Source organism: Biomphalaria glabrata, chromosome 7 (assembly GCF_947242115.1).
Source record: "Biomphalaria glabrata chromosome 7, xgBioGlab47.1, whole genome shotgun sequence".
Taxonomy (NCBI): Eukaryota; Metazoa; Mollusca; class Gastropoda; family Planorbidae; genus Biomphalaria; species Biomphalaria glabrata.
The window spans coordinates 10,152,049-10,177,533 of NC_074717.1; the positions used below are offsets into that span (position 1 = coordinate 10,152,049).

General features: G+C 34.4%; 2 protein-coding genes across 2 annotated transcripts; both read right to left on the reverse strand.

Annotated features, from left to right (window-relative positions):
• Nucleotides 1-6,437: 6,437 nt before the first annotated feature.
• Nucleotides 6,438-18,223, reverse strand: LOC106053307 (gamma-aminobutyric acid receptor-associated protein-like 2). The gene is made up of 5 exons (XM_013208844.2): nt 18,065-18,223; nt 15,116-15,280; nt 11,831-11,886; nt 11,236-11,408; nt 6,438-9,514 (listed from the first exon to the last, which is right to left on the reverse strand). The coding sequence occupies exons 2-5, from the start codon at nt 15,147-15,149 to the stop codon at nt 9,418-9,420; spliced, it is 360 nt and encodes a 119-aa protein (XP_013064298.1). The 5' UTR covers nt 15,150-15,280; nt 18,065-18,223; the 3' UTR covers nt 6,438-9,417.
• Nucleotides 18,224-23,545: 5,322 nt separating this feature from the next.
• LOC129927272 (26S proteasome complex subunit SEM1-like) lies at nt 23,546-24,105 on the reverse strand. Its single transcript, XM_056035590.1, has one exon. It carries the CDS (start codon nt 24,100-24,102, stop codon nt 23,878-23,880), a length of 225 nt encoding a protein of 74 aa, XP_055891565.1. The 5' UTR covers nt 24,103-24,105; the 3' UTR covers nt 23,546-23,877.
• Nucleotides 24,106-25,485: the final 1,380 nt, after the last annotated feature.

A 25,485-nucleotide genomic window follows, 5' to 3' on the forward strand; every position in this document is an offset into this window, starting at 1 on the left:
AGAGAGCACCTGGTTGCATACAGCTTCAGAACGAGACAGCAGGAGGTCACTTACAAAGGTGTGGTATACACCAATGAAAATTAATTGCCGAGGGTAGATGGCAAAAAAAAAAACAACTGATTCTACCACAGGTGGACAATGGTTATGCCTGTGCTCAGTGTGGCATAATATGTAGGTCACAGCTGGGGCTGAGTAGCCTCTGGAAACAGCATTCCTCATAAGTCTTAGGAATCAAAGACAAGCCTATCATTTTTGTAGCATAGTTTGTAGCTTCTGTAAATGCATGAAATGCCGACACAAGTCCTCTGTGAGTTTGATGGATTATAAACATCTTACTTCTTTGCCTTATATTAAATGGTCCTTCTCTCTGTTCCTCTAGGTACTTGCATTTATCTAAATATCATTGATATATCGTAACATGTCATCAAAATAAAAGCTAGAATCTCTGCAACTCGTTTACAAGTCAGAAGTCATCAATAACACTTGCCATTTAAAAAATAACAATTTAGATTAGTCAAATCAGTGACTGATTATTCGATTCATTTAGGCCTATAAATTTTTTATTTGAATATATAATGATCCTTTACACTTTGTGACTTTACTAGTATACTTTGGAGTAGACTTGTTGAGCTTAAGTCGGAAGTACACATTGAGTTTTACTGTGATCTACTAGATCTAGATGTAGATCTATATATATTATATTATATAATATAGAAGTCTAAGAAGTAGAGAGAATATCTCATCAATAGTATCTGTCATATCGTGATCAGTAGGCGGCTGCAGGTTTATAGATCTATTCCATGACAAAAACCCTGGCTAGATTTAGATCTACTGGTCTAGACATCTAGATCTAACTAGAATTAAACTAGAAAACTGAATTAGAGAAGTAGCTTTCTGGATCTAGAACCAGAATCTATATTATTAATATTAGATCTAGTTGCGTCGAACGCTTAATTTTTGGTTGTTGTTTTTAATAAATGCACATAAAATACATTGTATTTTGGCAATAAAAATACCCAGTTGGTAGTCAAGTAATTCTAATAATTAATTAATGAATGACTATCAGTATTTGTTTTAGATCTATCAGATTCATATGACGAGACGTGTATGCCTATAGCCTAGTCCTTTCGATAATAATAATAAAAAAAAACGATTAGAAATGCGTAGCTTGGAGTGTCAAAACTGTATTAGGCCTCCTATTTTTATTTTTATTTCGTGCAATTTAGTATATCATAACAAATACGCATTTAGAGGAACGGTAGACAGGTCTTCATCCAGATTTAGTGTAAATAAACCAAACACAGAAACACTGAAAGATTGTATTTTCGGAATTTAGATTCTATTTTTTTGAAAAAATGTGGCATTTTATAGGGTGGTCGAAAAAAATATCTTTTGTGACGATCTCTTATTCGGGAAAATTTTATCTATTATATCAGATAGTTAGAAAATGGATGAAGTTTTTACACATCTAATCAAATAGAGCGTACGAAAGTTTTACACCCATTGCAAGGGACTGACGGAGTAAATCTCTTCTTTGGCATCATCATGGATTTCTCCACATTGCACCATGCGCAAAAATGATGCGCGACGGCACTTCGACTCTCTTTGGCTTTGTAAAAAACTCGAAGCTGGTGTTCCATTAGTATAGTTCCATGGTTCGACTAATAGATCTAGACATGATCTAGATTTAGATCTAAAAATTAAATTTTATGTTACATAGGTTAAGGTTGAAAAAAATGTACTTCTTATAACTACTTTACAAAACAACACTTTGTTTCAACTTTTTAAAAAATTTTCACATTTTTTGTAGTGTTAAAATATCTCCATGTCCAGTCTAGATATAGTATATATTTTATTGTTGGCCTCCTTCAGTCGTAGAACGACTATAGTTCATCTCGCACACTTCCTCATGTGGCTGTGGAGCCCTATTTTGGAGAGACACTCCCATCCACAAATAGCGCAGGTTAAGGTGGCTTTCGCTTTGGTGGTAGAGGAGCTGGCCATTTTTGCATTGTACGTTTTTCTTCCAGAGCTGAGGCCCATGTTTTATTACATTTATGTAACGGAGGTGGGCGCGACCAGTTTTCTTGAGCCAGTAGTGAGTTGTCCGTAGAGGATGACTTTCGGGATGTATTTGTCCTCCATCCGGTGAACATGTCCAAGCCAGCGCAAACGGCGTTGTCTGAGGGCTGTAAAGATGCTGAGAATACCTGTTCGCACAAGGATCTCAGTACTCCACACTCTTTCTTTCCATGTGATTTTCAAGATCCTATGGAGACATCGCAAACAGAATGAGTTTAGTTTTCTCTCTTGCTTTGTGTAGGTGGTCCATGATTCACTGCCACACAGTAGGGTTCTCATAACGCATGCCTTGTAAAATTCCATTTTGGTCACTGTAGTAAGCTTCTGGTTTTCCCAAACTCTTAACATGAGTCTAGCATAGGTCGAGGCAGCCTTTCCTATGCGTTTTTTTTTTTAATCTCATCTTCTAGAGACAGGTCATCTTGAATTGTGGATCCCAGATAGCAGAATTCCTTTACGGCATCCAGCTTGTTATCGTCTATTAAGATGGAGGGTGGTGCGGTAGCAGGTGGTCCCATAACATTTGTTTTTTTCTTAAGCCATATTCTTTACATGCCTGAGAGAAGCGGGACATTGGGGACTGAAGTTCCTCTTGCGAGTGTGCCACTAACGCTGCATCATCCGCGAATAGCATGTCTCTTATGAGGGTGTTTCCGATTTTAGTTTTGGCCCTCAGTCAGGCAATATTTAGGAGTTTGTCATCAAATCTGGAATGGAGATAGAAGCCTTCGGTGGATTTGTCAATTGCGTTGTGGATTAGCTGTTAAAATAGTATTCCAAAGAGGGTTGGGGCCAGGACACATCCTTGTTTAACTCCGCTGTTTATACTGAAACTTTCGGAGCAGGCACCATTGAATTACACTGTACCCATCATATTTTGGTGGAAGGAAACAATTACATTTAGTAGCTTGGGTGGACAGCCTATTATCTGTAAAAGTTTAAAGAGGCCAAAGCTGCTGGTTTTGTAAGGTCAATGAACGCAATATACAAAAGCATCCTTTGTTCTCTGCACTTTTCCTGAAGTTGGCGGATCAAGAAAATCATGTCAATTGTGGATCTCCTTGAGCGAAAGCCGCATTGTGATTCTAGATAGACCCTATCAGCGAGCTTTTGTAGCCTGGGAAGTATCACTCGAGCAAAGACTTTGCCTTCAATACTTAGGAGGGAGATTCCCCTGTAATTGTTGCAGTCGCTTCTGTCACCTTTGTTCTTATACAGTGTAACGATTTTAGCATCCCGCAGGTCTTGAGGCACAGCACCTTCTTGCCAACATTTGCAAAGCAGTTCGTGTAGAGGCTGGATTGGTGTAGTTTTGCATTGTTTTAGAAGATCTGGGGGATACCATCGCTTCCGGGTGCTTTGCCGGCAGCCATGTTGTCTATGGCTTTGTTGAGCTCGAACAGGGTGGATGTTTCGTCTAGCTCGTTCATTGCCTTAAGCCTTAAGGGCTGAGGCAGAGGCTGAGCTTGCGGTGGCGTAGAGCTCAGAGTAACGTTCAACCCATCTGTGCATTTGTTGGCACTTGTCTGTGATAATTTCACCAGTGGTTGATTTAAGAGGTGCTGACTTGTTTTGGAAGGGTCCGAGAGCCTTTTTGATTCCTTCATACATCCCTCTTATGTTGCCCACTTGGGCTGCGAGCTGAATATTCTCACTAAGCTCTATCCAGTATTCATTGGCACAGATCCTTGCTGTCCTCTATACAGTGGCTCTAGCTTCTTTCATATTTAACATGTTGCGTTGGGTAGGTTTCGCCTTGTATAAAGCGAATGAATCTCTCTTTGCTCTGACAGGTGATAAAATAGCTGATTTACAGTCAAACCAATCTTTTTTTTTTTTTTGTAATAGTTCTTCAAAAGATGTCCAGGGAAGTCTTTTGTATGGTGGACTTGAGGTTTTCCAATTTTTCTGTTGCTGTATTTCCAGAGACAGTTTTATCCTCGCGTTCAAAAGATTCCGAAAACTGTATCTGGAGATCAGGGTGGCACATCTTGCTTACATCCAATTGGGGTCGTCCAATCTGTTTGGTATGGTGGATTTTTTTAGGGAGAAGATTGATCTTACAACATATCTAGGAGTGATATGTGTCACAGTCTGCACTGTGATAGGACCTGGTAAGCTTGACAAATTTTAAGCACTTTTGTCTTACCATGATTAGGTCTAGTTGGTGCCAGTGTTTGGAGCGAGAATGCCGCCAAGATACTCTGTGCTGTGGTTTAGTCTTGAAATAGGTATTAGTGACACAGAGGGAGTGTAGTGACCAAACATCGAGGAGCCTTTGTCCATTTTCATTTACTTTTCCGACACCAAAACACCCAATACAGCTGTCCCATACAGAATTGTCAGATCCATCGCGTGCATTGAGGTCGCCGAGGATGATAACCTGTTCTGTATTTGGGATCTCGCTGAGAGCAGACGAAAGGTTGTCATAGAACATGTCATTGGCCTCCGGTGTGGAACTCAAAGTAGGAGCATAGACACTTATCTAAGTCACGCGTCCAATAGATGTGTTAAGGTGTAATGATAAGAGTCTTTCTTAACAACTAAGGAATGTTATATTTTCCACAAAAAAAAGTTTATTTTTTTACCCCGTCCCATTACCCCGCCACCCCCACCCTCCACCACCGAAGAAAAAATAGTTAAAGCGAATGTATAAATGTACTTCACTTTATAATAATTTTAATTAATACTTAATTTTAATAATTGTTTGCAGCACCGGCAACATGTGAGTCCATGTCGTACCCTTTAGTTTTACAAGGATTCATTTCAGTGACTACAGACGTCATACGTGACAGTAAAAGTTATATAAGTTACAATTCAAGTGTTAAAATCTGATTAATAGATGTATAGCTATATTTATCTATGATGTAACAGTTGATAAAGAGTTCTGGGCTAAATAAAAACATATACACACACAAAAGTTGTGGAACAAAAGAAAGATAAGTGAAAGTACTCGGGTGACAGTGTCAGTTCCTGGGCCTCAACGAAGGGCTATAACCTAATTGCTTTCTAGGAAAATGACGAAGACGCAGCAGACGAAAATAGACGCCCAATTTTGTAACATTCATCTTCGACCATTCCCTCTTCTTTTCTCTCTCTCTCCTCTCCCCAAGAAAATAGCTCTAACAATGCTAAATGAGTGCTTCTTTTCCCATAAGACCAGATATTCGGGCTTTGTTTTGAACGGCTATTTTAACTACTCTGTACAGGTAACCACCTCGTGAATATAAACACTGCAGTTTTGTCACTATGTGTATGTACACTGACATGCCGCTAGATTGTATCACTGTGTGTCATGTATCTATGTGCATCGTCACTTCAGTTTTTCATATGCATATGACCATTAATATGATCGACCTGTTTTGCTGTGAGGGCAAAGAACGCTTTGGGCTAGTTATTTGCACACAGACATACACAGAGGCCTACGATTATAGATCACTGAGTTTCTTGTTGCGCATAACTGACACAGGAACACGTGACTTTTACTAGCTGTTTTGAAAAAAAAAAAAAAGGGGCGACTAGAGTGTCTCGAATGTTTGGGTTGGGTGGGGAGGGGGATGACGTGTTTTTGTTATATATAGGCCTGATCTAATTTTAGCAACTGAATAAAAACAGTTTCGATTCGATATGTCATTAAAAATTATTAAGTGCAACCAAAAACAAAAAAAAACACAACTACATATTGAATACATTAAAAAAAAAAAAAAAAAAGTTTATAATATCAAAAACTCTTGGGTCGCCCCTGTGGGTAAATCGACCTTATTCATTTCTTAGCACACGTGCACATACCGATATGTGACATCGATCTATGTGAAGCAAATAATATGCTTCACGTCTTTGTTTATTAAAACAGAAGTGGACGCTATGTATATTAATTTTTTTACATTCATTTAACAGATATCACAATTTTTAAAATGTCTTTTGGAAAGAAATCGAAGAATGTCGTCCAGTGCGCTTAGCAGAAGTCACATAGAATGAAAGGGGAGGGGATAGCATGTCACTACCATTCAGGAATCTGACTTATATTCATGAAATAAGCAAAACCTTTATTTAAAACAAAAATCGCTGGACGGTGTTAGAATACATACAATATTATGGTAGAATGAAATAAACATTGTTATAAAAGCTACGTGCTTATTTAATTATCATCAGATTATATATCGCGCCAAAACGTCACGTACCGATATGGTCATCCCCATATAACATAAATAGAACACCCAAATCAGCTTTCCAACGACAAACATTGCCTCTTCACTGTCTATAATGGCGTCCAGAAGAACCTCGTTTTCAGTACATTCTCCCCATCCCTACACTCTATTAAACGTATGTGGGGAAAAAACAACAAACAATCTTAATGACTAGTTATATACTTTATTCAAGACAAAGTAACAATTCAATGAAAAAGTCTGGCAATTTGAGTTTGTTATAAAAGTAGTTGTCTACACAGTTCTCTCCTCACTCGCCATGTCTACAATAGACTCACCAAGGTTGTGTGCGAGTTCTTTGTAGATCTACGTCAAGACAACAGTTTCTCTTCAACTTTGTTTCGTTCATTATTGGGCAGTTGATAGAAGCTGAGCAAAGTTTTTACAAAAACATCCCTCTCAGCCTGAGACATTTTCTGACAATGTTTGTTACAGTAACATGGCAAAGCTAATGGTTACTTCCATTATGTACACGACAGGAATGAAAGACAGCTTCATATCACACACACACACACCTAAGACTGCATAAAAACATATAAAGACTGCATAAAAACACAATTCAACCCTGAATTCGATCAATTCAAAAAGCATTTGAACAAAAGAAAGTTGTTATTTTTTTAAATACTACAATATAAAGTACAATTAAGTACACAGCAACCCCTTAAAAAAACATACTTTATTACTGAAAGCAACAGCATTAAGCAAGAAGCAGATATGTATTTCTCTTTTTAAAAAAGAAATAAAAATGTCCCCTTGCTCCTTGTAAAGTGATTCAGACTTGAAGAACCCAGAAGAGCCCAAGCACTGAGTATTTATATAACTACATTTGCTAGCACATAGATGTACAGGTCTTCTGCTGGCCAAATGGAAGATACACTTTTCAAGATTATTTCTACATAAAAAATCAAAATGTCTGCTGTTTAGAATCAAAACCTGTCTGTGATGTACATACGCTTGATGAAACGGCAGTTTATTTTGCTTATAAAACAATAACTTCTTTATCTACTTTAATTTCTTTATATGATGTCTAACTGACAACAATTCTGAATTACTTTTAGAGCTATTATCCATCTTTTGATAGACATGAACAATGAAGATCTAAACAACATACAATGATTTATAGAGTAAATGAAAATTAATAGGCCGACATGTACTACAGTATACCACAATGTTACGATAAATAGCTCTCAACACCTTTTACATTATAATAAATCATATAAACCAACAATACCAAAAGAAAAAGAACTTAATTTAATACTGAAATAAAACTTTTTTTAAAATGGAGAACAGCGCTGGAGCACCTAAAATTAGTAACATCTAACTAAAAGAGGCCATGATAAAGTGTTTGGCTTCCAGATCGAGAGGTCTCATTTAAATCAAGGCGAAGACAGGGATTTTGAATTTCAGGATTTTTAGGGCTCCTTCAAGTCCACCCAACTCTAACTGGTACCTGACATTAGTTTTGGATAGTAAAGGCACTTTGTTGATGTGAAGCCTTAACTCTTTCACTCCGTTGTTATTTTTCCATGTTTCGAAGGAATTCTTCATTGGGCTCATTACTATTTCACTACCCTGTTTTGATTAAGCTTCAATAACTTTATCGTTTGTTATCAGAAAATGTTGTATTTGGTAAAGAATTAAAGGGAAATGCATGCACTTTTTATATAACACAAAGTAAATTTTATAAAATTAAACATTTAATTTAATAAAATGATGTCAAATCAACGATGGTATCGTCGATCAGGAGAGAAAGAGTTAATTAACTGTCAGTAGTTACAAGTAAGGTTTATATCATCTGTCCCATAGATCACAAGGTCTGCAAGGAATACCTTACTTAAATTTGATTTTGTAAACTCAATTACAAATTAATACTTTGTAGTAAATTTTTCATTTCCAATATTTTAGCTTCTGAGAGAAATTCTCTCTCACATTTAATGCATGTTTTTTTTCTCAAAAAAATTGAAAGTGTTGTGTTTTTTTTTACATGTTCTTACTTTTTGTTTTCTTCAATCAATTATAATTTAAAATATTTACTGACAAGAAATCCTGTATACCCAATCATATTATTTATATATAATATATGAATCTCTAAAACACAATGAAAATTAAACATCAGATAACTCAATTAAATCAAATAAAACTTATGAAAACTCAAAACAATGGCCACAAATTAATCTTGTGTTAGTGAATAAGGAATTATAAAATATAAATAAAAGTATAAAAATATTTTTAAAATACAACTTTTATAACTTGCAACTTTGAAAATCAAACTTATAACATAAATAAAAATACAAATTTGGAGGAAAAACAATTATGCCATTATTTAAGTCAGATAAAAAACAATAGCTAATATTTTAAATTTAAAAAAATGTTTAAATTTGTTTCTTGAAGAGATGTTCATATTTTTATCACAAAATTTTCTGAGCGCGGTTACATCTAAATAGTTGAAGTTTAGGGTGTTCAACTAAATGGCTATAGATTGGCAGAAACTTAGCACTACACATAAGCACACAGAAAGACTGATACAAAAGTTTGTGCTTTTAATTACTTCTTTGCAGTCCATAAACCAAACTGTAGCACATACGTTTGAATTTTAAATTCTTACACTGAACAGGCATTTTTTTTTCTCATTTCAGAGACATGAAAATAAAAATTCTATATATCTATTGCTCTTAAAATATGTTTACCCAAAATGTATTGAAACAAAAAAAAAATTTTAATTCAAAAGTCTTATATTTAAACACTAAATTTTTTAAAAATTAAAGTCAATGAAATTTTTTAAAAAATGTAGACTATTTGTATAGGTTACTTTGTTAACAGATGTTTATTATTAATTTAATGGAAAATGTTTGGCTCAATGTAAACAGAAGACATAAATGATTAACAAATTCTGAGGCCCCAGCATTAGTATTGTTCACATGTAAGCATTCATTGAAATCCAAGCCCATTCATACTTTGGTAAATGACATAATATGGATCGCCAATTGAATGAATGTAAATTAGCAAATAGTAACAGAGACTATGATTCCTTGTGAGTGAAAGCAGACAGTGCTTCATTTTTTAGATGTATAATCAGCATAGTTGAGTGCTTTATTCAACAAAAGAGTTCTGTTTTCAATGAAAAACATTGCTACAATATGGTGCCAAATGTATTCTCTCCACTGTAAGCAATATACAAGAAGCCATCTTCATCTTTGTGGTCCTCATAGATTTGACCCATACTAGCACTGGAGAAAAAAAAAGTTATTTACTAATTATTACTTTTCATTTTTTTTTACATCTTATAAATGAATTTCTTAATACTAGATATTTTTTTGTGTAATTATCTTTAATGAGAAACTATTTTTAAAAATTGTTCTAAATTTTTAAAATAATGGTTGCAACATCTCTATCCTCATTAAAAGACCACTATCCACAATTCATTAAAAGACTTGGTCAACAAGGAAATTAAGACAGCAATCACTTTTTAAGCAGCCCAACTATATAAGACAAATTAATCAAAACAATGAGATTAATAGACTTTCATGAATAATGTTAATCAGCTTAAGGAAGGAGCTAACATTAAGAAAAGTAGATGAATGAAAGACGAAGTGGACCTCATCTAAAAAACAGAAGACAATTTTCAAGAAAGGAAACAAAAACAAAATCTTTTATTAAAACTAATCATCCAACACACATCACCAAGATTATTAACTAGAATAATAGACACATAGACAAATGTAAAGTACAGGTCTGCATGCAAGGAATAAAAGCTAAATTAAACATGATGCATAAGAAACGAATTTTACCCGGGATCATTGTTATCCCTAAAGATTCTGTTTTAGTTCTTTTATTAATACAATTTAAATAGTAATTTAATTTATAAAGCAATTTAAACAACTAGACTGTAAGGTAAGGCAATAAGTATAACAGCACACAAAAATTAAATATATATATAGCCCAGCAAATATTTCCTCCAAAAACATGGTGTAACAACTAACACTTAAAAGGCAATATTCAATAAAGACTCATTTAGATTAAAATGGTAGTCACATATAACTTGGGATAGATCACTAATGACTGAAGACAAACATAATAATCAAATTAAAAAAGAAAATTGACAAAAGGTATCCAGACTATTACGGAATAAAAAAAAACTAGCTTGACAGACAGTTAAAAATTCTGAAGAAAAAATAAATATCATCATCATCAAGACCCATATGAGCTAGGGCTTGAGAGGTTCAAATCCTCTCTTGCAAAAGCCCTGGACAGAAATCCTGCACAGTGCATATAAGTCACTAGCTAAATCAGAGCCACTCTAAAATATGCTGCTTACAGCATGGGCTTCAGCAGCCAAAGAAAAAAAATTTAACAGGAAGCAAACTAATTAAAATTTGGTCTTACGTTGTCAAAACACTGACAATTTAAAACACAACAATGAAAGAAACTATAAAACTATGAACCATACCAAGAAGCACAACGCTGCTTGGTTAATGCTATCCTTAAGTAGAACAACACAAGTAATGTATTCTCTGCTAAAGGGTTGAAGGATGTGTGGCTAAATCCCTTGAAATACTACGATACATATTATATAAATGCTATTATTTAAAAAAAAGAGACAATATTGCGAAAGTGAAAGACAGAATAAATGTTGCTAAACGAGAGAGGCCAACTTGGAAAGCAATGCATATAAAGATGAACATGTGGTGCTAATATTTTAAATGCATGGAGTTTAACTCTTTCTCTCCATAATTATTTACCACATTCTGGTGGAATCAAGGTTGGTATCATCTGTTAGGAGAGAAAGAGTTAATGCTTTTTTACTTGTGTACTATCTTCAAGGGAAATCATAAACTGATTAAGACCTCCCTGCGCACAAAGCATACATGTTTGTAGTAACCCCCACTAAGCCATGCACTTCCAACATAAATCAGATAGCAGAATATATGTTTAAATAAAGCCTTCTCACCTGGACTGTGGAAGTACTTTCCCAACAAACAAAAATATAGCCTTCTCTGATGGTAGCTGAATTCGTTTCCTAATAATCCACATGAATTGTGCCACAGAGATGTCACTGGGCACTAAGAACTTGCGCTTATCAATTGTTGCTATTTGTGATTTAGCATCTTTTTCAACAATAACCTGTAATAATGACAAGCTCCAAGTAAAAAAGTTTTTCACAAAAAAAAAAAATTCTTAAAGAGAATGTCTATCCTAAAAAGCGCAATAAACGGGAATGTTAAATCTAAAACAAGAAACAAAAAATTGTGTTGGATAACATTTCTTTCATTTACCACACTTTTCAAAATAAAATTTTTATGTGTGTGTGATGTTTTAAAAGTACATTTGTTTAAAACAGATAATTGTTCAACCATGAAAACCAATGATTTAGAGTTCAAGTCTGTAATTAACACAGAGCATTCATTTAATAGATAGAATTAAGATAACAAAGGTGCTATGCTACAAGAATTAAAGAAAAATGAAAAACTATACCAAACTAAATAATTGTGTTGTATTTAGGAATTCCTAAAAAGATTGTTAAGAAAAGAATTTTAAAAACTTACAGGAATTCTTTCTGGATATTTTGTTCTTATTTTACCAGATTCTAGTTTTCTGTGCTCTGAAACAAAAAAAATAAATATAAGTGACAAGATAAATAGTAAATACATTCAATGTTCATGTGAGATTGCATTGGGACAGAGAGTTGAAAATAGGTGACTTATTTCACTTATGTATATCCTCATCACCTTTGAGTAGATTAACCCATCATGCTCAAGGTTATCTTACCAACACAATGGTGATCCATTTCCTGGGTTAAAAAATCCAGCAAACGGCAGTATAGGACAGCTAATCCCATGTAAGGCATGAAATTCACCCGGCTAAAGCCCTAACAAATTATGAAAATTGTTCAGCTCACCAACAAAGTATGACAATTGTTCAGCTCCCCAACAAATTATGACAATTGTTCAGCTCCCCAACAAATTATGACAATTGTTCAGCTCCCCAACAAAGTATGACAATTGTTCAGCTCCCCAACAAAGTATGACTTATATCAATTGTTCAGCTCCTCAACAAAGTATGACTTGTATCAATTGTTCAGTTCCCCAACAAAGTATGACTTATATCAATTGTTCAGCCCCCCAACAAATTATGACTTATATCAATTGTTCAGCTCCCCAACAAAGTATGACAATTGTTCAGCTCCCCAACAAAGTATGACTTATATCAATTGTTCAGCTCCTCAGCAAAGTATGACTTGTACGGAATAAGTTGTTGGCAAGGCAACGCCTCATAAACTGTTGCAACGTCTAGAAAACATCATTAAAAAAGCATCAAAAATTACACTCACAACATTACCACATTTAAAGGAACTTTTTGAACAAACGTGCCTAAGAAAAATCGAAAAAATTTTGGAAGACAGCAGCCACCCGCTCCATCAGAACTACGCCAGGTCGTCGCGAAGTGGGCGACTGCTGTCAATCAAAACAATAACGGAGCGGTACAAAAACTTGTTCGGACCTCACTCGGTCAGACTCTATCACCGCCACTCATTGTGATCAGGGAACATGAAATGCACCAAGATACCTGTGTGTAGTCACTGAATGAACTCTTTATGTTGTCTGTTGTATTTATGTGTATGTTTCTGTTGTGTTGTCTTTAAATGAGAAACGAGTCCTTGTAATCACAACAAATTTCCGTAAGGATCAATAAAGCAGTCTTAGTCTTAGTATCAATTGTTCAGTTCCCCAACAAAGTATGACTTGTATCAATTGTTCAGTTCCCCAACAAAGTATGACTTGTATCAATTGTTCAGCTCCCCAACAAAGTATGACTTATATTAATTGTTCAGCTCCCCAACAAAGTATGACTTATATCAATTGTTCAGCTCCCCAACAAAGTATGACTTATATCAATTGTTCAGTTCCCCAACAAAGTATGATTTATATCAATTGTTCAGTTCCCCAACAAAGTATGACTTATATCAATTGTTCAGCTCCCCAACAAAGTATGACTTATATCAATTGTTCAGCTCCCCAACAAAGTATGACTTATATCAATTGTTCAACTCCCAACAAAGTATGACTTATATCAATTGTTCAGCTCCCCAACAAAGTATGACTTATATCAATTGTTCAACTCCCGTAACAAAATATGATTTATATCAATTGTTCAGCTTAGTCAACATGTGGAGTAAAACAGACCACAACAACAAACTGTTTCCCCAATCAGGCCTTGATTACACAATGGTGTCTTTCTGATGGAACAATGCAGTTAGAGCTTGCCTCAAAGAAGTCTAACTTTCACATGATAAAACATGTCAGTGGATGCCAATAAAAACCGAACATGTTTTGTTATACTTAAAATTGTTATTAAAATTACTGAAAGCTCAATAAAGCCTTAGGGAGCTAAAAACACAAAAAAAAAAACTTTTGACCCTGTGCAGAATCTAGATATTTCTATATGTTCTATGATAACAAGTCTAAATAGAGGCAAAAAAAAAATTGGGTTTCAATATTTTACTCTGAATTATTCATTCATTTCATTTATATGGTACATTTATACCTGAAACATTTTGTTTGCTCATTCATGGTAGGCCTATGATTCAAATTTTTAATTTGATGAATCAAATTTTCTTTGCAAAATGGATTAATGTTTACTGACTGCTCTTTATTTTATGTAAGTAAAGCAAATTTAACATAGGAATTTGAAAGCGCCATGTAAGTTCATTTTACAATAGAAATATTTGAGATTGAGTAAATGTCACCAAAAAAAAAAAAAAAAAGTAAGGGAGTTAATTCTCATCTTTTTTTCAACTCCATGAGCATTTTGGGGGGAAAAAAGTATAGGAAGCAGACAAAAGCCAAAGAGGAAAGGATGCCACCATAAAATAAAGGAAGTCCCAGACAACAATGGTGTTTTCAAGGAAACAATCAGACATTTGCGACCAGCAGCCAATGAAATAGCTAGTTCTGAAATACTGGTAGCTTCCAAACAGCATAAAAAGAAGCCACAACTTTCTCCAAGAAGCATCGAGATACCAAGGAAGAAAGACAAAAATACATTGTGAGGAAAAGATCCTGAAAAGAAATATTTACATGGTAATACTGTACAAACAAACAATAATGTAGCTTGACTTGATAACAAACTACAAATGAACTAATAAACTTACAATCAATCATGAACCCAAATATCTTGTCTTTCTTTTCAACTTTTAAAACACTTTTCTTTAATCTGATTCTTGACCCTTTCAACTGAATATTTTTTGCTGGCTAAAACATCTGTTCAAATACTTTAAGGTCTGGACCCAAAGATTCACTGGACACCCAGTTTTATGGCATAATATTTTTACTTTTCTGACCCCTAATTATATTAAACAGTAGGTATTTGTTTTTACATCTTCAGAAAGAGATGGGTAAGTACTGAAAGTCAAACAAGGGCCATCCTTAAGAAAAAAAAAGTATTTAAAAAAACAGTTTGTCAGCGAAAAAAAAAACAACAACAACATAATATTCGTAATCTGCTTTTCTAAATTTAAAAGGAAATAGAATTTCATGTATCATAGTACCTTATAGCAAAAGAATTTAGCTAGCCTATTTTTAGAAAGTGGCCCTAATGATAATCAGTCTTATATTCAGTCTAGATCTAGACATAGACTAGAAAAAAAATCTCAATCTTAACAATCAAGTGTTGAAGACACATCCCTAAAAGTTACACTGTGAATCAGAAGACTACTAGAGTTAGTAGAGTAATGTGTCTAGATAATATTGATCTGGATATAAACTGTAGTGATGTAATCTAGAATTTTCTATATCCTCTAATACATGACTTTTATAAAAACAAATAATTACCAAAAGTGTGTTCCTCTTTGAATTTGAACTTCATAATTGATGATCTGATTGCTGATATGAAGACTTTGCCTAATAGCTTTATTCTTTGATGACTTTGAGGCTCTTGTCGTTTGCAAGTTTCAGTTCTCTGTCAAAGTCACACTTCTCAGGACTTAAAATCATAAGCTGCAATATTATAAATAACATGGAAGAATCAGAATCTAGATCTACACTAAAATGATTCTAGAATTATCAAAATTTAGATCTAGTATAGTATATTATTATTATACAGATCTACTTTGCAGTCTAAACTCTTTACTCATCTATAGATCTAGAATTCTAGATCTAGATATTGATCTATCTAGATCCTATTTTCTAATCCTACTATATAAAGCTAGAATCTAAAATTAATATATAATTATATACAACAAGCTGTTGATTATCTGGATTTTTTTGGGAAGGGGGTCTGTATGGAGACTCTATTGTTCGGATAACAAAATTTTCAACTTCTATTCCATTGTCAGCATATTATGTTTTCTTTTCAATGATGATACAGCCATGTTTTCCACCTTGCACAACAATTCCCTATAAAGCCATCCAACAACTTTCCTCACTGCCTTGCAAGCTTAAAATCTTTGACTTGTTCATGTCTTACACAAACATGTGCTATGAGACAGCTCAGACAGCTGGAATATAACAAGAATGGGAAACAATGCAATAGACAAAGTTGCACATCAGCAAGACTGGCAAGAGCACTTTTACAGTTTTAGATTCTGTACTGTAAAACAGCAAAAAAAGAAGGCAGTCAAGATAATTCATTAATTGACATTTCGGATAAACTGAAGTCGGGATAAATGATGCTCTTCTCACTACTTATCACGTGACACTGTATTAACTAGATCTATCATCACATCTAATCTAGTATAAAAGTCAACTTCAAAGACATGACTAGACTAGAAGGAAGTCACTATAGACTATAGATCTAGAAGTGTGAATTATAGATTAACTTTAGCAGACTAGATCTACTAATATTCTAATTCTAGATCTATAATATATTATATAATCTATAATCTATATAGACCTAGATCTTGGCTACTACTTACTACTAGGAGAACTATCATTACTAGTCTAACTCTAGGGGGCCTACTGTCTCTCTAGATCTAGGTCTCTAGGCTAGATCTAGTCAAGGTCTAGTCTAGATTCTGGTACCCCTTACAAAATAGCGCGAAGAAAAAATATGTTTCATTCATTTTGCAAAAAATACTTAACATATCATAAAATATGATTAGAGAAAAAAATTATTTTTTTTTAAAGTTATCATTATTTGCCACTTCTTCTTCATTCTCATTTTACATGTCAGAGGGTTCAGATCAGTAATTAATCCTATATCTGAGATGAACTGTGGTTTCCAGATCAGGCAATTCTCCGCATAATTTTTATTCAATAAGAAGGTTTCGGGGTCAGAGTCTTGTTCGGGCCTCTTGATATAGTATGCAGCTTTGAAGGACATGGTCAGCATTCTCTGGTGATGCTCCACAAGGGCAGGTTTCGCTTCCGAAACATATGTTTTGTCTAATTCTGTTGTCTCCTTTCTGAGTCGAAAAATTATACATTGGTCATGTCATTGTCGGGTTACCAAAGACTCTAGATCTAACTAGGTCTAGAAAAGATCTATATAGAATATTGATGATACTACTAGATTTAGATATAGATCTAGGCCCTAGGTAGGGGGCCTACTAGTACTACTAATTTCTCAGTCTCAAGATCTATCATCATAATCATTTAATTCTAGACCTAGATAAATAGTATCGAATCTGGCAACAATTGGCTGCCTAGGAGCTGTTGCTATCATCATTCAATCATGGTGGCCGTTTGTAAATCATCAAATGCGCCATCTAAAACATGATATTACCAAATTCAGAATAAGACTAGATCTAACTAGAGGGTAGTCGACTTGAGTCTAAGTCGATCTACAATTTATAGACTAGATCTATAATTAATCTATATTATTCATATTCAATGATATTCTAGTAGATCTAGACCTAAAGCTATGTATATTATATATGATTATGATCTTATAATATAATAAAACCTAATAAAGTAAGTTAAACTCAAAGTAAAAGTGGCTTAACTTAAGTCACTTAACTTAATCATTTAATCTTAATTTGTGTGTAACTTTAAGTCTAATTCAGTAATTGCCTTAATTTTAATTTGGCTTAATTAATAATTAAGTTAGTTATTAACTTAATAATCTATGCACTAAGTATGCACCGGTATAGTCATAGAATCTAGTTCTAGTAGTAAGACAATTAGACTCTAGTCTAAGTCTATAAATTATATAATATTTATAATTTATCAATAATAATCTAGATCTAGATATCTAGATTCTAGAATCTTAGTAAACTTAGTTAAATCTATATAGATCTAGAATGATTATCATCATTAGAATGACTAAAGAATGTCTTGTCTAGCCTTATTAAGTAATTTAAGCCTTATAACTTATACTATAGTGACAGTCTATACTATACTATAGACTATAAAATAATAATATTAATAGCTATTATTAGTATTACAGTATTAGCATACATTATACACATCACATAGTCACTCATAGTGACATACTTGACATAGGTCTAGAGTCTAGATCTCATCTAGATTCTAGTCAATTTCTAATCAGTGTAATACTAATTTAATAGAGAGAAATATAGACTAAGACAGTATTTTATTAAGTAATAAGTAAATATATACTTAATTGTCTTAATAATACTAATAATTATAATAGATCTTATTCTTTTTTAGAATGAATGTAGACATTGTTACGATTGTACTATGTAACTATGTAGATCTATCTATATAATAATAGTTACAGTATACTCAGTATACTGTATTAGTGTATAATACTTAGATCTATAATAATAATTAATAATAGTAGTACATTCACATTGTATACTTATGGTACTGTAAACATACCTAGAGATCTGGAATTAGAATCTAATCTAAGTATCTAGGTAAAACTTAGTGTAGTGTGTTGTGTTGTTATTGTTTTGCTGCGTGTGACAAACGAAATCGAGGCAACGTCAAAAGGCAGCAAATAGTGATGATGTAGGCCTCTAAAAAAAAAGTTTTGTTTTTTTTAAGTCAAAGCAAACTACGTCGTGTTTCTATATTTGGAGACCACGAAAAAAATAAATAAAAAAATACCCGAAACAATTTATAAATAAAAGATTTATTTTATAGATCTGCATTTCGTATTATTAGGTCTATGATAGTGCCTTTGACAAACCGTGCCTTCAAAAAAAAAGTGATCATGTATCTAGAATCTAGATTCTAGATTGACTCGTGTCGTATTTATAGATTATTATCTTGATATAGATTCTATAATTTATATATAATTTATAATCTATATAGGTCTAAGTTATAATTAATAAATAAATGATCCTTAACCTACCGGGCTATCCCTTACAATTTTTTAGCGACCCCCGAAAGGGGAAAAGACGCTATTAGTTTTGTGTGACATATTATGTCTGTCCGTCCGTCAGTCCCGTTTAGATGTCAGAAACTAGAAGAGAAAATGAAAATCGGAGATCATGATATTTTAGATTATTCAAAGTTCTGATGCAACTGATACTTTTTTCTTTTCCAAACGTGAACCATTACAACTATTCACTATTAATAGTAACAATTTAAACACCAGATGCCTATTAGTAGTAGAAGCATAAGACCACCATTTTCGAATACATTTATGCAAACGGTTTTAGATTTTTTGTCAAAAAATTTTTTTGTTAACATTTGTATTGCTAAGTTATGTAATTTCTCTTACATTAACTACTACAATTACATAAAAAATTGTTACCTATTTTTTAAAGAGAAAAAATCTATTTAATATGCATATAAGTTGGACAGAATTTAAAACAACAATTAATAAGTAGTTTTTCATATTGCACTGTAACTATTGTGGTACAATCGGAAGGAAAGATTTTTTTTATACGGAATTGTTTTTGTCTTGAGGAATAAGAGATTGACCCTTTACTAAACAATTAGATCAATTAGATACAGATTATAAGCCATAGTATGAGACATCAGTTAAGCCAGGCTAACATCTGACTTCACTTTCACCCATATCCCTTGGTCTGCTGGACAGCTGGGACACCACACATGATCTGTCAACCTTCTTTCTCCATTCTTCTCTGTCATTTGTCTTAGAATTTAATTCTGATGTTCTTTGTGAAAATATTGATACCTGCCTTTTTACCAGACAGGGTGGACCATTTCGGGGGTTGATTTTCAGTTTGTGTTTCCACACAAACTGTTTTGTAACCTTGTTTGTTTGTTTTTTACTCTGTTGGACGGTCTAATCTAATAAATAATAATTATAGCTTTTATATAGCGCTACTTTCATGCTTATAGCATACTTAGAGCGCTATTATGGTCCAATCTCATTTGTGGACCAGTGGGGGAAGGGGATATCTGGGAGAAGGTTTTCCGTGATCCCTATTTAGGCGCTCAGTAAACAACTCTGCTCGAGTCGGGTGTCGAACCTCGAGCCCCCTCAAGCGTACTTAGCCTCTCGACCTCGCTTCTACCATACACAAAATGTGTTGACCGTCTTTCTAATATGTTGTCTTCCCAATTCCCATCGCTTTCTCTGTCTTCTTCTTTGTCCTGATACTGTTCCCTGAAGAAAGGTCTTTGCGAGCCCTGAGAAGTGATTCTAGGACCTTATGATATGGCCATATAGTTTTAGTTTGGTTATTTTGACAGTAGGTCATCGTGGGGTCCGATCGTTATAGGCCTATATAGGCATATATATATATATATATATATATATATATATATATATATATATATATATATATATATATAACAATCCGGCTTCTATTATAATCTCGTATTCGTATTTCGTTTAGGATGTTGTCTTTGTATGTGATACCCATCAGGATCTTTCTGTAGCATTTGCTGCATTTCAATTTAATTTCTAGGATCCTATAGCTAGATCTCTTTGACTGCAGTTATAGCGTCCAAGATTTGCAAGTATATAAGAAAGTGTATGTCGCCATGACCAGGGAGCGCATCAGTTGAACTAGTGTCGATGTCTATATAATAATCATATGCCTTTGTCTTTCCAGACTGTTTTCCAAGTGCTGCTGTGGACTGAATATTAGTTTGTTATAAATCTCACTGCTCTTTTTTTTTTTTATTGTTCTAGTTTATTTATATTTTCTTGAGTTGGGGTATTGTTTATTTTGCCATGGAATTCTCCCATTTCTTTCTTACTTATATATAATGGACCCGCCCCCCCCCTTTTTTTTAAATTATAAAAATATTAATATATGCTATAGTTGAACGCCATCCCATGCATTCCTTTGGCTAGTAGCTCATACTAGTGCTAGAATCTAGATCAGTGGTTCCCAAACTTTTTTGTCTCGTAGACCCCTTGGCATGTTTTCTGGCTTTCGGTAGACCCCCTACTTAACTTGTATTGAATTTTTGCAAATTCATCAAAACATTTTTAAAACAAATTTCTAACTGCAGTGAGTTAAAGAGTGAAAAAATAATTTAAAGCTACAAATAGGGTTATAGAGATCTGTCTAGTTTTTTTAATTACAAGATTCAAATTTATTCTAATGAAAATAACAATTTATATTTATTACTGGAATCACCAAACACATTGGAAATGTTTTTTTTAATCTTTTTTTTTTTTTTGCACATCTATTATCCGTTGCTACGGATATTATGTTTCATGTAGGAATGTGTTGTTCTATGAAGTAGTCCTCAAACATTAAATAGTAATCAATCAATTAATTAATTAGCCTTGTAAAAGTTTTCGCAAAGAGCAGTTTCTCTTGTATGTCTTGATCTTTCACGTGTGGATGAAATATTGGGTGTGCAGAACTATATTCACTAGCAGGAGAAGGGGTGAAGGTGAGTACCTAGTGAGTACCTAAACCAGTCAGCTTTGGGCAGGAAGGGCTCATTAGCCTTGGCTTGCAGCCCACCTAGCAGAAGGAAAACTGAATTTAAACTCTGCTGCCTTGCAGCTATACCCGAACATGGGAAAGGTTTCGTGGGTCAACCCTGTTAAAAATAAGGAGCCGGCGACCTTTAGGCAGTTTGCAGCACACAGGGCTACACCCTGTCAGAGCCTGTTCGCCGCTGATCCTAAATTGTATATATGTCGTTTGGAAAGAATTACAAAAGAAGCTTTAAATTTTATAACGCATGCCACAGATGTGACCTTGAACTGTATTGTTGCTTAAAGAAATTCGTTTAATAATATCAGATGTAGATTTGTGTAAAACAGTTACTTAAAACTACACTGGAGGGTAAAATCAATGTTGTACCTTTAGCATTTTTCTTTTTTTTGCTATATGTAAAGAGATTTTGTAAGACGCTCACAAACTATTATCTTCTCTATATGGTGTCGAAGAGAGATGTTATGGGTCTATTCTGATCTTTGAGTGTTTGAACGTTTTTCAAATCTTTATCTATTTTGTCAAGGTGCAGGTATTGTCTCAAATGATCCTCCAGGAATAAATACCAATTTTAAATAATCAGCGCTGTACAGTCTACACTTTTTTAAAACATTGGTTGCATGTAGACAAAATGAAGCTAGTTAAATAAGTATTTAAATTAGATACAACAATATTTCGTTTGAAAAGCAGGATAAATATTTAAAGGATTAACTCGGGTACAAATCATATATTAGTGTATGAAAGAATTACAATAATTTTGAAGTTAAAATTAAAGTCACGACCTGCTTAAATGAAATCTATTATTGTAGACCCCCGTGGACATCTCATAGACCCCCAATGTATGTTTTCCCTTTCGTAGACCCCTTGGAAGTCTTCGTAGACCCCTGGGGGTCTATATGGACCACTTTGGGAATCACTGATCTAGATGTTTAGGCCCTATAGTCTTTTAGTCAATGGATGGCAGCCCGGTCTTGCGGTATGCGCGTTGGACTGCCGTTCGGACTTTTCGATGGTCCCTGACTCACACCCTGCCCGATGCCATCCCACTTCGTCCTGCGGGAGGTTCGGACTAGGAATTAAATTATCTTCAACTCTGAATGAACATCCGAAACTCATAAAACAAACATTTTAGACACTAGCCTAAATTTCATCGGTGTTTCCCTTCCCAGCAGTGTTCCTTGAGGTCACAATATAGGTGTTCCACCAACTTTAACTAGACGAAATAGATTTAATAGGCCTACACGGGAACTAATTCATAAGTAAATGCAGAAAAAAATAACAGTCGATTTTATTAGCTCGAACCTTGTATAAGGCAACGAAAAAAAAATTGAACAGCATTTAGTCTATACTTAATTTAAGATATTGATTAACATACATGACTAGATTGACCTAGGAACAGGCGTAAGACGTAATCATCTTCTTTTTTGAAGTAACGTCCGTATTTTATAAGATAAGATAAGAAGATATTGCCACTTGCTCGCTATCAAGAAGTTATGAGAAGGAGAAGGACTCTTGAAGATTATGTCAAAGTATAGTTGTCCACTAACATTCATAATCACGGTGAAACTATTTCATGATGTCATGAAGGCTCGTGTCCAGGAAAGTGGAGAACCATCAGAGCCCTTCGAAGTATCAAACGGGGTAAAACAAGGCTGTGTCCTAGCACCTACACTGTTCGGTATCATGTTCTCTTCTATGCTGACAGATGCATTCACAAATAAAGAAAACAACGGGATAAATTTAACATACAGATTTGATGGTATAAAAGCTTATTCAACCCGAGGCAGCTCAAAGCAAAATCAGAAATAAAATCAGCAGTAATCAGGGACTTGCTATTTGCTGACAACTGTGCCCTTGTAATGCCTGCTCTGAAAATGATTTGCTGAGCATTGTCAGTGACTTCTCAAGAGCTTGCTCAGACTTTGGCCTCACCATTAACACAAAAAAAAAAAAAAAAAAAACAAGGTTACAAAGACAGTTTGTGTGGAAACACAAACTTAAAATCGGCCCCCGAAGTGGTCCACCCAGGCAGGCTTCAATATTTTCAGAAAGAACATCCAAATGAAATTATATCAAAGACAAACGAGAGATAAGAATGGAGAAAGAAGGTTGACAGATCTTGTGTAGTGCCCCAATGGTGCTGCAGATCAAAGGATAGGTGCAAGTGAATGCAAAGTTAGATGTGAACCTGGCCTAATTAGTTCCCCTTTCAGACCTTGATGTAAAGTTCATGTTTTTGTGGCCTACGGTTAACGAGGGTGTCATGTAGCCAGCACAACGACCAACCGCCTTTACTTTTCACCAACTAATGTCAGGTACTCATTAGAGCTGGGTAGACTCAGAGGCGCCCAAGGATTCCGAAGTTGAAAATCCCAGTCTTCACCAGGATTCGAACCCGGGACCCTCGATTCGGAAGCTAAGCGCTTTACCGAGCCTCTCCTGGTCTTAACATAATGTAATTGTTTTGAAAAGGTTTTTTTTTTTTTTTTTTTTTTTTCAAATTAAAATAATTTATTCAATTCCTTGTTTTAAAAATAACCATAGCAGAAATGTATCCAGAAGTTTGCAAAAAATCCTTTATGATGTTTGCTGTGCTCATTATAAAAAAAAAGAAACAGAAACCATGTCTGCCAAATAATAAGTTGTTGATCACGACTTTTCAAGAACAATTGTAAAAATAATGCAACCAACATTTCAAATTATGTCTTGTGCCAGATATGATTTAGATCATTTGTATGACTTCTTGTTCATTCACAGCATTATCAGATACATACACACATAATCAACAGAACAAAAACAACATCTGATTAACTATGTCTTCATTGGTTCTGAGCTGTCCAAGCTTTTCCCTTGCTTTTCTAGCTCTGCCCTCAACTGCTTAGAGAAGTCATCATCAATGTTGTCATCCCAGTTATCTTCCCACACATTGATATCATCTGGTTCTTCATCTTCACCTGTCCAATCTTCTGCTGGAAATTCTTCAAATTCATCGTCTTCTTCCAGAAGTCCGAGGTCTGGTTTCACGGCGGCTGCCATTTTGTTTTGAAAAGGTTTAATTTTTAATTCGAATTCTCAAAACCGTTACTTATAAAAAAAATTGTTCAAGAAAATAAAATTTATAAGATTACTATTCGTTTTAAATAAAGGTCTAATTTATAATGCATACTAATTAGCTTTTTCTCTTTAAAAAACTGCTTGCATAACTGATTTTAAAAATTAGATTTTTCGCTTTCAGGAAAAAAAAGTAGCCGTTGCATCAGAACTTTGAATGGTCTAAAATATTGTGATGTCGGATTTTCAATATCTTTTCTAGTTTACGAGATCTAAACGGGACAGACGGACGGACATTTCGCACAAAACTAATAGCGTCTTTTCCCCTTTCGGTCGCCACTAAAGTGCGAAGTTCGAGCAGTCCCGATTTGACAAGAGGTTCGAACAGTTCACTTTTTATTGCTATAACTTTTTTATTTGAATGTTTACCAAATTACTATTATATTGCTACTGCGCATGCACCTTTTTTCTTTACTTCCGACACATACTGTTTCCTTTTCCTTGTAAAGGCTAAGTTCATGGTGAGGTCAATCTCAGGATGTGTGGAATTATTCTTTTTTACTACCCGGTAGTGAAGGAAATGGGTAATGGGATTAAGGCTATTTTTAAGTCTGATGGCTCATCAGCTCAAAGAGACTATTTGAAGTTGTGGAGGGTGGGAAATGGTGCAATGGATGGTGTTCTTGCGCTGGAGTAAAAAGAAAATGACTTTATAGTAAAAATTAAATATTAAAACATGTTTTTAGATATATTTTCTTTGATCTGCTCGAACCTTCCATCAACCCGATCGAGCTTACTAACTGGGGAAAAATCCGCTCGAGGAAAAGTACGCGTGGCGATACTTACCCTACACCTCTTTGACTTCGTATTTAATTTTAACTAAGCCTAGTGATACATTAAATCCAATCTATTTTATAGACAAAAGGACGAGGAATTCAGAGATACAATCAGTTTTTTCATAGGTCAGACCGTTACGGTGCTATAAAAATCCAAACTTGAAAATTGCTGCCAGCGGGCTTAATGCGCTCGAACTTCGCACTTTACTATATATTTTACCTGCTCGAGGTAAAGCCTACTCGGATCCAAGCATTAAGATAAATGGACATGATATAAACGTAGAGGACAGATTCATTAGTTGTTGTTTTTAAATAAAACGTTTTAATAGCAGAACAATGCACTGTAGATACCTCAGAATATACGCATTTTGTAGGCTTTCAATACCAGAAATAGTGCTTGGCGGCGGGGCTCCCAGACCCCTTGCTGGCAATGGCGGGGAGTCAACAATTTTTCCACTAACTCCAGGAAGAACCTATATGTATATTCTAGGGTACAATAAACGTCTTCCGAAAGAATGTAGGGTCAGAATGT